Raw genomic sequence first — 14270 nt, 5'->3', positions numbered from 1 at the left:
AGTCATGTCTCTTATTCTGCCTCAAAGGGTTAAGTCATTCTCTGAAGGTCACTCAGGCACTTGCCAGGCCCCAGTAAACCTTACTACACAACAGAATCCATTTCTCCACTATCTGGAGACTCAAAGTCCAGGTCAAGAAGCCTAGGGTCTGATGTCTTCCGACACAGTCCACCGTGGCTGGCTGCCCTCTCTGTGCATCTCCACATATTCTTCGGGTTGGGATTACCATAATGTCCTTTTTCTAACACAATTTCCACTTTAAAGTCCCTGTCTTCAAATACAGTCACATCCTGCATACTAGAGCTTAGGGTTTCTAGGGCTGCTCATAGCAGCCAGTAAGTGGCAGACATTCCCTGCGTGTTGTTTGCAGTAAATCCAATGTGAGGATGTGTGAGGAGTTTTTATCACCAAAGTAGAAATGAAGGCATAGAGAGATCTGTTCTTGCTGTCCTGATACACGATACAGGCAACACAGGGAAAGCTTGGGTTTTACACCACACTAATGGGAACTTCAGTGCTGAATCTGCTGCTGGGCCCATCTGCTTTTCACAACCTACACAGACACAGCTGCCAGCGAAGACGGTCCCTCTACAATTATAGGTTCTTGGGTTGTCTGCCTTTGGAAGATTTCAAAATAGCACAGTTAACTCCAATTTGAGCTGAGGGAGAGGGGGTGGGGAGGGAACCACCATTGCATGACTACTCAGAAGCCACACAAAAGCAGCTCTGTGGACCGAATTCCAAAAACTGAGGTCTTTATCTCATGTTCAGCTGGCTCCGAGCTGCCAACAGAGAGCAGGGGGGTGCTGAGTTTGCTGAGACAGCCAGGGATTAAGGTAGCTCTTTGAAATGATAAGACAGGAAATGAATTTCCAGTCTGGACGTGGACAGTGTTTAAATGAGGACAGTTTTGAAGTCTGGGAATGTTCCGGTACCAGGCAAAGAGGGGAGGGCATGCATGCATGCATTTTTCTTTGGATGTGTTCTTGAGTGACAAGCAAACAGAGAAGACATTTTCTCTGCTTTCCCCATATGTGAGGGGATTGAGGAAGAGGCTGGGAGACACAGAACACACTGGCCTACCTGGCAAATTACCTCAGTTCTGCAGACCTCCATGTCTCCATGTTCTTAGCACCCTGATGTTTCCTAGTCCCACTCTGCTACTCAAATTCAGGATCCGCAGTGGTAACGAATGTTCTTTGCATGTGGAAGATGGCATAGAATGTTCATTTGCTCTTGTTTTCAAATGACTATAATGTGATCTCTTATAGTTCACTATTGTAAAATGTTTGCCTAGGAGGCTGGAACAATGGCTCGGTGTTTCAAAGCACAAACTGCTTTTGCAGAGGACCTGGGTTAAGTTCCCAGCACCCATGGAGGCTCACATCCACCTCTAACTCTGGTTCTGGGGATCTGGTGCCCTCTTCTGGCCTCTATGGGTAATGCATGCACGTAGTGCACATACACACATGCAGGCAAACACACATAATTTTTCTAAAGATTCTTTTATGATTTAAAAAATTCTGTTCTAATGGGGAAAACCAGACATCTTCCTGGGATAAACATCACAATAAACATCACTGATGAAGAGCAGATCCAGAGATAATCACCTCCAGAGATAATACCCAGAAAAAGATTAGATAATACTCTGGGAAAAAAGTTAAAAAGATAGGACAAGATTATAGCACATGAAAATATGATATGGAACTAAGTCCTATATGGAAAAAATTCCATACCGGACAGTTTTGAGACAACTGGCAAATGATATGGATTGATAAACACAAACTGATAGAATATGGCAGGGGGTTATTTCATGAATCGGAATTCAGAACATGTGTGAACTCTTGGTTTTATTTTTGCAAATTCTCTGTTTGATATTGATTGCAACTGTGAGTGTAGTGTCTTCAGGGACCAGAAGAAGGCATCTGGTTCCTCTGGATCTAGGGTTTCAAGTGGATACCTGCCTGGGAGCTGCCTGATGTGGGTATTGGGTTCCAAACTCCAACCCTTGACAACACAGCAAGCAGTCTTAACCGCTAAGCTGTCTCCCCAGCCACTTAGCACCACTGCAACTGTAAAACCTTCCCTTCTCTGCCCCTCTTTGTGTTTCTGGGCGTGGGGAAGGAAAAAGAAAAGAAAAACGAACACTCATGACTAGCCCCCTTGACAACTAATACAGGTGTTTTAGAGACCCTGGGAAATGGATGCTCAGAGCAAGACTTCCATGTGAGTGTGTGGGCTGCTCTCAGAATGGAACCATGAAGAAGAGGATGTTGGGAATAGGGTTGAGATGGTGGAGAACTTAAGGTAGCATGCAATCACTTATGGCTTCAGCAGATCCCCCAGTCAGTGCTGGTGCCTGGGTGAGCCTTCAGAAATGTGCCCTGTGTTGGTCACGCAGATAATTCCTACAGAAGGGGACTGTATCAGTTATGTTTCTCGTCGCTGTAAAATTAGCATGCAGGCAATTCCACTAGGCTCCTCCCAGATACCTAGCAAGGGTGGCTTACATCAAGTGCTACCTCCAGGTGCTTCAGCTGTGGGCTGCATATAAAAGAACTAACCCACTACTCCAGCACTCTCTCTCTCTCTCTCTCTCTCTCCCCACATTCCCAGCCAGTCTCTCTCTATCCCCCCATTTCTGTCCTTCTCTGTGCCCATCCTCTTCTCTGCCCTCATAGCTCTGCTCCTATCTGTCTGCCTTTCAACATGTCTACTCATTTGCCCCTACCCTTCTTCAGGTCCTCACTCCCCTCCATTCCCCAAGTAGACCCCCTTATACCAGACCTGTTGCATGGCACAATTACTCAGGGGCTCACCTTGGCCAGAGCCCACCAGGTAGCCCCTTGCCGCATTATATTTCATAACAGTAACTACCTGAGAAAAAAATGGAGAAGGATCTGTTCCGGCTTACAGCTTGAGAGAATTCAGTCCATCAAGGTGGGGACAGTGTGGCTGCTGGAACAGGAAGCAGTTGGTCACATTGTCTCTGCAGTCAGAAAACAGAAAGAGATGGATGCTGGTGCACTACTCTCTTCCCCGGCCCCACTCTTATTCCATTTAAGCTCCCACCCCATTGGATGATGCCACCTACATTTTAGATGAGTCTTTTTCTCCTCAGTTCTATGGCTCTTAAACACTCCCACAGATACACCAAGAAGTGTGTGCCCTTAGTCTCCTAGGTGAGTCTAAATCCTCTCGGGTTGACACTGAAGATCAATCCTCAGAGGGACCTGGGGTAAGGTGGCTTCTTGACCCAGAGCCAGGGAGGATGGATCCTCACTCTCAGCAGCCAACACTCCGGGCAAGCAGGGAAGGCACTGCCTTCCACAAGGAGAGATTAGATGACTTCACCACGCAACTGGGATCAGAGAGTACCTCTAACCTAACTCTGAATCCAAGTTCAAAGCTCTTATCACTACAGCACACTTTCATCACTCAAAGAATGGCAGGCAAAAGCTTGTGAACACTGTCTTTCCTCAGAGACCAAGCAGAGCACATACTCATACAATGATTCAGGCATTTTTAGCTAACACTGTAGAACAGTGCTGGGCTCAGCAGACATTAAAAGATCTGGAAAAGACCCAACCCAACCAACCAGAACCAGCTAACGGCACCGCCCTACGCCCCCAGTCCCTCTTGATGTTACGATGCTTCACAAAGTTTCCCACGCTCAGTAAAATTTTATTTTTTTCACTCCCATCTTTCCAGGGTGAGATGCTGACAAATGGAAAATAAAGAAAAAACACGTTCATTTCAAGGCTAATCCTTCCCCAGGAACAAACTTCTTAGCTTTGTCAAAATCCAAGGAAAACCATCTTAGAAGTCGGTGTGATACGAACTTATCCTTTAAGGCTCTCTTCTTAAAACCATATTTAATTATTTGTGCTATATAATTGAGCTTTATGTGAGCTAGTTAACCTCAAACTTCCTCTTAGGGTTTATAGATAAATCATTTGGTATCAAATCCAGTAGTAAGAACTTACATAAGAATTACAAAATGCATTCACCACCTTCTGTCTCCAACCTGGTCTGAACAGGCCTTTTATCTATAAGCAAACTTTTATCCTTGACTTTAAAAAAATATATCATGAGGGGGCTAGAGAGATGTCTCAGCAGTTAAGAGCACTGACTGCTCTCCCAGAGGTCCTGAGTTCAATTCCCCACAACCACATGGTGGCTTACAACCATCTGCAATGGGATCTGATGCCCTCTTCTGATGTGCCTGAAGACAGCAACAGTGTACTCATATAAATAAAATTATATATATATATATATATATATAATATATATACATATGTGTGTGTACATTATATATATATGTATATATAAAATGAAACCCTTTGAATGTTCATTGTTCCCAGAGATTTTGATTGTGTGTGTGTCTTGGAAATTCCTTCTTTCCCCCACCAGCCAAATCCCCTCCCCCAAGAAGTCACTCACCTACTGATTAGCCTTGTGTGCTTCATGACTAATCTGTAATCCAGTTAGTTTTTGTCTGAAACAGCATGGTAGCAGTTTAAACTCTGGGTCTTAAGAACTGTCTGGGGAATTTGTTAAAATAGAGACTTGGAAGGATCCAGACTTTTGGAGGCAGAGCTAGATAAATAGGTAATTAAATGGTTCTCTCTGGAACTCCGTGGATAGCTGGTTCCAGTTCTACACAAACCAATTACATCTACAACAACCAGTAAGGTTTTACAGCTATAGAACACCAGCATAAAAGTGATATCTGGGGCTTGTGAGATGGCTCAGGAGGTAAAGCACTTGCCACACTGAGTGCCTGATAACCTGAGTCTGATCCCCAGAATCCACAAAATACTGGATGAGAGGCACACATCCGAGACCCCAACACTCCTTCATGGGGACAGAGACAGGAGAATTGCTAGAAGGCTTGCTGGCTAGCTACCAGCTAGTGTTCATTACACACAACAGCAGAAACAACGAGAGACACTGCATCAACAAGATGGAAAGAGAGCCAGCTCCCCAAACTGGTCCTGTGACCATCATGTGTATGCTGTGACGTGTGCATGCTCACATGTACACATACACATTCACACACATGCACACATATACACACACTTACACACTTGCACATACACACTGTTTATGGTAACATTTGGAGTTTTCCAACGCTGTGTGCACATTGGCAGTCTATGCAAGTGTGACAGGCTGGATTTTGGAGCAGGGAGGGGCCCATGTGTACCAGGTTTGTGTAAAGGAGACAACAAGAATGTGAACAACAGCATCTCAGCTTGGAAGTTTTCTATGCTTAGTGACCGCTGGAATGTGAACTCAAGAATTCAACCATGGGATTGCAAGTTATCTCAGAGATGCAAAACAAACATGGTAGTACACATTTGAGATCTCTCAAGTGGAGGTTTGGAGGCAGGAAGACTGCCACAAGTTTGACACCAGTCTGGTCTCCATAGCAAGGCCAGGCGTGGCTACACAGTGAGATCCTGTTTTGCAATACAATAAATAAATAAATAAATAAATAACCTCAAACAAATAAACAAACAGAAAGAAATCCTTTCATCTTTTACTCCTTTTTCTTTTTCTTTAGGATGGTTTTCCTGTTCTTGCCATAAAAATACCCATGATTCAATTCAGGCGTAAGTCGGACCACACAGCTCTCTGCCCATTCGCCTTCCATTCCTTCATCTATTATACAACTAACTGCCATAAAGTCCATCTCCCCATGTTTACCTGTCCATCCCTCCCTTTTCTTCCCCACCCAGACCACCAATGGGCTGCTTGCCTTTTGAGGCAGGCCTCAAGGCTGATCTCTGATTTGCTCTGAAGCTGAGAATGATTTTGAACTTCGGATCCTCTCGCCCCACCTTCTAAGTGCCGTGGTTACAGGCATGCACCACCATGTCTGGTTTTGCACCATGCTAAGGATTGAAGCCAGGGCTTAGAGCATGCTATGAGACACTCCACAAACTAGCTACATCCCAGCCCCTGTAACCAATGGCTTACACTCCACCACCCTGCCCCCACTGCCCACTCCATTTCAATTCTGTCTTGTCTTGCACAGTTCAGTTAGAACTACGTCCTCCATTACCAATGATTAGGTATGGAAACATTCAAACTTCCTCACATCAGTCAGAATTCTTTTGATTGTGAGCAACAGAACCAGATCTGGCAGGTTTAAGCAGAAAAATAGAATGGACTTTCTTTCAAAAACCAAAATTTCAAATATCTCAATTCTTTGCATAAATTGCCTTAAAATTCCCAAAGAATGTCTGACACAACACACTGTGTCCCTGATCTCTCTCTCTCTCTCTCTCTCTCTCTCTCTCTCTCTCTCTCTCTCTCTCTCTCTCTCTCTCTCTCTCTCTCTCTCTCTCTCTGTGTGTGTGTGTATCTGTGCATACAAGCATGTATGTACGTGACTATGAGTATGCTCATGAGTGTGCCTGTGCATACCGCCTCTTACAGGAATACTGGAGCATAGCTCGAACGACACCTGTAGTTGTCTTTGCTAAGGAAAGATAGTTTTCAAAGATTGTCAACTGGAAAAATGAACACTTTGTGAAATGCCTCTACTGCCCTCAAGCCCCAGTCCACAGAAGAAAGGAGTTCTTCCTTCTCCAAGACCACAGAGTCTAAAACAGCGACAGTAGGAACAGTGGGGAGCTAGCGCATGATCTTCCGGAAGTATCAGGGTGGAAAGAGAAAGGCTGGGGCCGGAAGTGATGAACGCAGACATTGTAAGAGCTCAGCCTCCCGGTACACATTATAACCCCAGCACTTGGGAGGCTGTGGCAAGGCATTATGAATTCGGGACTAGCCTCCCCTACACAACAAGGTCCTGTGTTTAACTGATGAAATCCTTTTCATTTTTTCTGTGATCAAGTAAATTGTATATAATAACAATTGCTTTAGAAACATGCTTTATTGGAGAGGAAGAGTGTCAGTTATCGGTAACTTTGGATCTTTAGGACGGTAACAAGTCTTCTGCTTCTAAATTCAAGAAAGGCGCCATCATCTCCCGAAGATCCCACATGGTGCGGTGCCCCAGCACGCTGGGCAGCACCCTTTCGAAGAGAAACGTGGCGTCCACAAACAGTACGTAGCACGACAGTCCAGTGATGGTGACCACGTAGACCATGACGAACAGCTTCAGTGCGTTCTTCCTACAGTAGAGAAGACATCATCGGGGCCTCTTTGAAGGTGTGGACCTTCCATCCCCGAAGCTCCACCCTCCGCGGTCACCCACCTATGACCGCAGTCACATCTGTAAAAGGCAGAAACAGCCATGCGCAACCCCACAAGCTTCTCTGGCCTTTTTCGCTCTGTGTTTCTGTACCCTTTCTAAATATACCTGTATTTGTTTGATTGATACGACAGAACCACTAATTTTGATTGGCTTTTAAAGATGTATAAATTTTCTCTCAAGTGAATGAAATTATATCTGTAATATTTAAAGAGTTCACAGTCACCAAGCACACGAAGACATATGCAGTGGCGTATGAATTTCACTTTATACTATGCACTGCCCACTGGAGTGGATCTAACGTAGTAGCTCCTAATGAAATTGCAGATCTCTTTATGAGGTTGCTGACCATATATATATATATATATATATATATATATATATATATATATACCTTCCCTGACGAGATGTCTAAGTCCTTTTCCTATTTTAAAGCCTGAGTTGTATTTTGGTTTCTGGTATTATAAAAGTTCTTTATATATTAAAGATACTAAATCCTGAATTTTCAGAATTCTGAAAAAGATTATATATATACATATATAATCTTTTATATATTATATATAATATATAAAGATTGTATAATCTTATATATAATTTTAATATCTATAATCTATAATCTTTTAATTTCTATTATATATACACACACACACACACGCGTGTGTGTGTGTGTGTGTGTGTGTGTGTGTGTGAGAGAGAGAGAGAGAGAGAGAGAAAGAGACAGACAGACAGACAGACAGTACTGGCTCAGGACATCCAAGACCACACTCTCAGCACAAAGGAGATTTATTTGCTCCAGAGGGACAGGGGGTGGGGAATAAGAGACAAAGACAGGAGAAAGAGGATGAGGGAAAAGGGGGAGGGAACACAGGAGAGGGGGAGAGGTATTTGTCCTGGGGGACAAAGAGAGGAGACAGTGGTGACCCTTAGGACAATGACAGCTTATACAAGAGGAAGTTCCACATTAGGGTGGGGTGTTTAATTTTAAATCAGGCATGGTAATTAGGTGAGCCAACGGGGACTTTGGGTTGCTGGACTTCAGTAGCTGGACCTTGGTAGTCATCCTCAGAGGGGGAGGAAGTGGCCAAATAAGGGAACAGACCTTGGTGGCTAGCCTTAGGAATGTAACCTAACAGTTTAGCAAGGCAGAGGGAATGGGGGAGAAGGGCAAGGCCTGCCAGAGCCAGGTTTTCCATACTTGGGCTGGCTATGTTGGGTGTGGGTGTGACATGCCAGAGGACACCTTTGAGAGCTGAGATAGGGTCTCCCTTGTTTCTGTGTTGTGTGACAAAAACATTTCCTGAGGAGAGGTAACACACTAGTCTACACCCCCTAGAGAGGGAGACCACAACAGACCAAAGTACGGATACCACCGAAGTCCAACTTGGTGAACCATGAGCTTTACTGTGGTTACTCACAGGAATATGGGTGAGGGGTCACTTTCAAGATCAGAAATGACTGAATGACTGAGTCACCAAAGACCACCCCAGCCAGCACAGGTGAGAGCTCACAAAGCTGGGGACCTGGAGCACACTGCACTGCCTGCAGGCAGCTCAACAGGCTGGAGAGTGTCCTTCCCAGGTACCTCAGCTGGACTAAACCTCTTCCAGGCAGCTCAGCTGGTTTTTGCTTCTTCCAAACAGCTGGTCTCATCTCAGAGTCTCCCTGGCAGCCCAATTTCCTTCCATTTGAGAGGACTCTCGGTCTTTACTGCTTGCTCTGGCTAGGTGGGGGTTCCAGTGAGTTTGGTCAGTTTCAGGGACTTCCTGAAGCCATTTTGAGTTGATTACCTTCCTGCTTAAGGAGATTTCTGCAGGGTGGAAACTGTTACACACATTCTCCAAAGCTGATTACTGCAGGCCAGTTGATCCTAAGTCTCAGGTGCATCTCCTATCCTCACCTACGAACCTTGCTGTGGGATTGCCTGAACTGCAGATGCATGCCACTGAAACTGGTTTGTTATGTGGGTTTGACCTGAGGATCAAATTCAGGTCTTTATGATTCAGTAGAAAGCACTTTTGGGGGTCGGGCATGGTGGCACACACCTTAATCCCAGCACTTGGGAGGCAAAGGCAGGCAAATCTCTGTGAGTTTGAGGCCAGCCTGGTCCAAGACACTCAGGGCTACACAGAGGAACTCTGTCTCAAAAGAAGAAAGGAAGGAAGGAAGGAAGGAAGGAAGGAAGGAAGGAAGGAAGGAAGGAAGGAAGGAAGAGGGGTGGGGAGGGACTACACAGGAGCTCACTGAGATGTTTGGGAATGTGTGAATCCAAATGGCTACCTTAATCTGGCTGTGTCAAAGTTTTAGATGTGAGTTCTTAACAATAAAGTGATTTCATCTTATTATTTGTTTGTTTGTTTATATGCTTGGTTTTTTTGAGACAAGGATTCTCTGTGTAGTTCTTGGTGTCCTGGAACTCGCTCTACAGACCAGACTGGCCTCGAATTTACAGAGATCCACCTGCCTTGCCTCTCTGCCTCTCTCTGCCTCTCTGCCTCTCTGCCTCTCTGCCTCTCCTCTGCCTCTCTGCCTCTCTGCCTCTCTGCCTCTCTGCCTCTAGGCCTCTAGGCCTCTAGGCCTCTAGGCCTCTGACCCTGCCTCCCGAGTGCTGGAATTCAAGGTTTGTGCCAGCACTACACAGGGTAGATTTCATTTTTTTAAGGAAGGAGACTGAGGGGTCTAATAAACAAAAGTTGTTAAATCTGTTTGATAAGTTGTTTCCTTTGATGGGGGTGATGACCAAAGCCTTTAAACTCCGTTCTTTATTGTGCATATGGAGAGATGGCTCAGTGAACTAGGTTTAGTTCCCAGCATCCATGTTGTCCTACTATGTGTGAAGTCCTGAGTCCAGTCCCCTATATCTCATACATCTAAAAGTTATTTAAAAAGATATTGTACATAGGTAAAATATATGTAATGTTCCCATATTACATATAGGAAGATTTATCGAAGGTGATAAGAAAGCTAGCTACCTATGCCTATATACTTCATATGCATATGTGTTCACTGTAGCTGTCTTCAGACACACCTGAAGAGGGCATCAGATACCATTACAGATGGTTGTGAGTCACCATGTGGTTGCTGGGATTTGAACTCAGGACCTCTGGAAGAGCAGTCACTGCTCTTAACTGCTGAGCCATCTCTCCAGCCCGGCCTATATACTTCTTTGTAGTCTCCCCTCCCCCAGCCTGAAACCTGCTTGCTCAGGGGTGGAGCTTCCCGATCAATCGTTCTGCCACTCCCACTGCTGGAACCTGCCTCTTTGCTGTTTGGAGCCATACACGTGGTCACCCTGCTACTGGACTCCAAGATTATTTGGCGGGAATCGGGTCCCTCCCCCTTCCTTCATAACGGAGTGCCGGAATAGTAAAAATTAAACCTTGAGCAGAGACCTTTGTCTTGGTTCCTTCCTTATCTCACGCAGCCCAGCCCCTCTTCTCTTCCAGGTTTCCAAAATGCCTTTCCAGGCTAGAACCCAAACCTGTGATTTGCTGGCCGGATACAACACTTCTTAATACAATAGATGTATCGCTAAAACAAGAAAAATCCTAAGACTTCAATTAACAGACACAATTTACAAAGGGAAATAAATTTTAATCAACAGTCAGTCTTAAAATAGTCCTCATTTTGAGAAGCCACACACACACCATTTCACTATGTAGACTGGTCTGGTCTTGAACTCAGACTTACCTGTCTCTGCCCCTGGAGTGCAGTGATTAAAGCTGTGTGCCACTTCCCCTGAGCACATCTGTCCAGCCCATGCCAGCTCCATTTCCTTACTCACCACAGGGCACTGCAGGGAGGAGTGGGTGGTGCTGACAGGCTCGGAGAAGCCTCGGGAAGCAGAGGCTCTTCTTGCTCCGTGTCCACATCTTCAGAGTTATGGGAGTCTGCATCCGATCCTTGCATGTAGTACATCTTCAGCTTACTGTTCAAGACATTCATTTCCTTATGGAAGCTCTGGGGAGGAAATTCAAAGAGCAATCAACTACCTTTTCTTTAAAAACAAAAACAAAACGAAACGAAATAAACAAACCAAAAAAACAAAACAAAACAAAACAAAACAAAACAAAACAAAACAAAACAAAAAAACAATTCTTGATGTCTCCCAGTCTCACTGTGGGTGACAAGGATATTTTCCCTCTGTGACACCTCAGGTGGCCATTAGCAAGTGCATATCCATGGACTTACACACAGCTGGGGAAAAGAGGGGAGACCACGAGCTGACCTTTACCCACTGGAATGGCGCCCTTGTCCTGGATCTGTCTGTTCAGTTTGACCATCTATGCCACTCATACATATGGGGTGATGCCCACCTGCACTGTTCTAGGATACAGTGGCACACACACATAGTGATGGGTAGGTACAGGTACCTGTGCACGGCTTGTGAAACAGCACACAGCGAAACGTCCACGTCCATTAAAGTGAGAGGCGTGCTAAGGTGTGTGGCTGAGGACCATGTCCCCAGTGAAGTTGGTAAGCCTCTCTGGTTAAGGGTAGGTGGGTGAGCCAGCACCTCTGTTTAGGGGTTAGGTAACCCCTCCATTCATTGTTTCTGACACACATTCACGTTTTCCTCCTCATCTCTTGGGATAAGAGGGACAGGAGAGGTCTGAGGAAGAGCTGCCATTTGCACTGAGCCTTGCAAAGTGCAGTGTATGTAGTATGGATCAAGTTCCAGATGAGTTTAGGGAAGAGACTCCAGAAATGTCAGGTGATCTTTTGGCCCAAAGCAGAAGCCCAAGAGGAGGAAAAGAAGACAGACAGACAGACAGACAGACAGAGACCAGAATGAGGTGTAGTTTAGCTTCTTGGGAGCCCAGATAACCTGCTTGCATAAGAGGACTTGGGGCACTGTTGTGATTTGTATATACTCAGCTCAGAGAATGGCACTATTAGAAGGTGTGGCCCTGTTGGAGTGGGCGTGACCTTGTTGGAGTGGGCGTGTCACTGTAGGTGTACACTTTAAGACCTCACCCTAGCTGCCTGGAAGCCAGTATTCTGCTAGCAGCCTTCAGATGAAGATGTAGAACTCTCAGCTCCTCCTGCACCATGCCTGCCTGGATACTGCCACATTCCTGCCTTGATGATAATGGACTGAACCTCTGAACCTGTACGTTGGCCCCAATTACATGCTGTCTTTACAATAGTTGCCTTGGTCATGGTGTCTGTTCGTAGCAACGAAACTCTAACTCAGACAGGCACCTTACCTCTATCTGTTCAACAAGCCTCTCCTTCAATTCACGGGCTTCTTCGCAAGCATCGACCTGAAAAGATACCCACAGGTCTGAGTAAACTGACAAGGGTGTCCTTCTGGTTGACAGAGTAAAATCTCTCATTTTTGTACCACATGCAAAGTGGCTGTGCTGAGTGAGATAAACGGTTACTTGCGAAATAGTTCCCTTGACAGTTGATTTCTGGGTCTGTGGATGCGGCCGAGTGGTGGAGTGCTTGCCTTGCCCGCACAGGGCCCTGCACTCTGTCCTCAACACCACAAGGGCAAGTGAACAGCAGGGAACAAACACGAGGCAAACTGCTTATGGATCTCGTATTGTAAGAAAAATAGCCAGCAGCAACCCGTCCCCACAGCATAGTGGTGCTTGCCTCTAATCCTGGCACACTGGAGGCAGGGGCAGGCAAATCTTGAGTTCAAGGCCAGCTAGGACTACATAGTGAAATGCTATTTCAAAAACAAACAAACAAACATACATACATACATACATACATACATACATACATTTACAGGAATGAGAGCTGCCTAAGAGGCAGAGGCAGGAGAGTGACAGAGCAAATTGGTTAGCTAGACAAGCCAGAATTAGAGCACATTGTATCAGTGAGAGACCCTGCCTCAATTAAAAAAAAAAAGTGGAGAGCAACTGAGAGAAAAATGCCTGATATCAACCTAAGGCTTCATGCACACTCATGCATAGCACACACATACACATACGAATAAGGTAAAAGTACAAAAATAGCCCCTTGGTGTAAGCCATTCTCTTCTGTTTGCTACTCCTCTTATGCCCCTTAAAAATATTCTAGTGCTGAAGAGATGGCTCAACAGTTGCAAAAGAGCTGGGTTCAGTTCTCAGCATCCACATGGTGGCTCACAACCTGTTAACCCAGTTCCAGGGACCTATCGCCCCCTTCTGGCTACCATGGTACTTCATTTGTGTGGTACATCAACATACATGCTGGTAAGAACATCCACATATATATTATTAAAAACAAAAACCTTCCACCAAGATCCAAGCTGGTGAAAAAGTAAGTTTCTGGGGAGACAGGGAAGTATCCCTCTTACATAGGTAACATTTCTAAGATATAAACGTAAGATCTCATCATATCCGATTTAGCCGGGCTCTGTCCAGCGGAGTGACTCGCTGACAGAGGACCTCTTCCATTTGCTTGCCGTGTCTCCATCAGGTTGTCTGTGAGAGAATACCTCATCTTGTCTTGATTCTTAAGCACGGACAGGATCAGGCAGAGGTTTTTTATTCTTTCTTCCTTTTCTTAAAAAAATTTTTTTAAGACAGGGTCTTGAATATTCCAGACTAGCCCCGAGTCTGCGGGGCAGCCAAGGATGAACTTGAATTCATATCCTCCAGGCCTTTACCTCCCAAGTGCTCTGTGTGCCACCAGACCTGTTATGAGCAGTTGGTCGGCCCCGGCCCTATTTGCCCATTGCCGATCCACGTTCCTAGCCCTAGGGCTGAGTTTTTGAGGCCCAGTTTCTCATAGTAATCACTCACAGACAAAATCCCAGCTGCACAAGAAAACAAAGCTGATGGATCGAGACGTCAGTCTTGAGCTGAGCAGCAGTGATGGTGGATGATGATGTCTCATTGGCACAGAAAAGTCCCAAGAAAACTGACCCGTCAAAAAAAAAGCGGGTTTAAGACAAGGTGCGTCTGATGACATCACTCAGTATGTAAAAATATGCAAACAGAATCTAGAACCGTGGTTCTCATCCTGTGGGTCACGACCCCGTTGGGGATTGAATGACCCTTTCATAGGGTCACATAGCAGACATCCTGCATATCAGATATTTACATTATGA

At 45.3% G+C, this 14270-nt stretch overlaps 1 protein-coding gene across 1 annotated transcript in view; it reads right to left on the bottom strand.

Moving 5' to 3' along the window:
- Window positions 1-6882: 6882 nt before the first annotated feature.
- The window catches only part of Smco2 (single-pass membrane protein with coiled-coil domains 2), a 22776-nt gene continuing 15388 nt past the window's right edge, over window positions 6883-14270 (bottom strand). Inside the window, exons 8-10 of the mRNA XM_021165535.1 lie at window positions 12430-12486; window positions 11004-11179; window positions 6883-7142 (exon numbers count right to left, since the gene is read on the bottom strand). Of these exons, the coding sequence (XP_021021194.1) occupies window positions 6944-7142; window positions 11004-11179; window positions 12430-12486 (432 nt within the window). The 3' untranslated portion in view covers window positions 6883-6943. The remainder of the gene's footprint in view (window positions 7143-11003; window positions 11180-12429; window positions 12487-14270) is intronic.

The sequence above is a fragment of the Mus caroli genome, chromosome 6, assembly GCF_900094665.2.
Source record: "Mus caroli chromosome 6, CAROLI_EIJ_v1.1, whole genome shotgun sequence".
NCBI classification, from domain to species: Eukaryota; Metazoa; Chordata; class Mammalia; order Rodentia; family Muridae; genus Mus; species Mus caroli.
The sequence above is the reverse complement of the archived record's forward strand: the minus strand, read 5'-3'. Positions and strand labels throughout refer to the sequence as shown.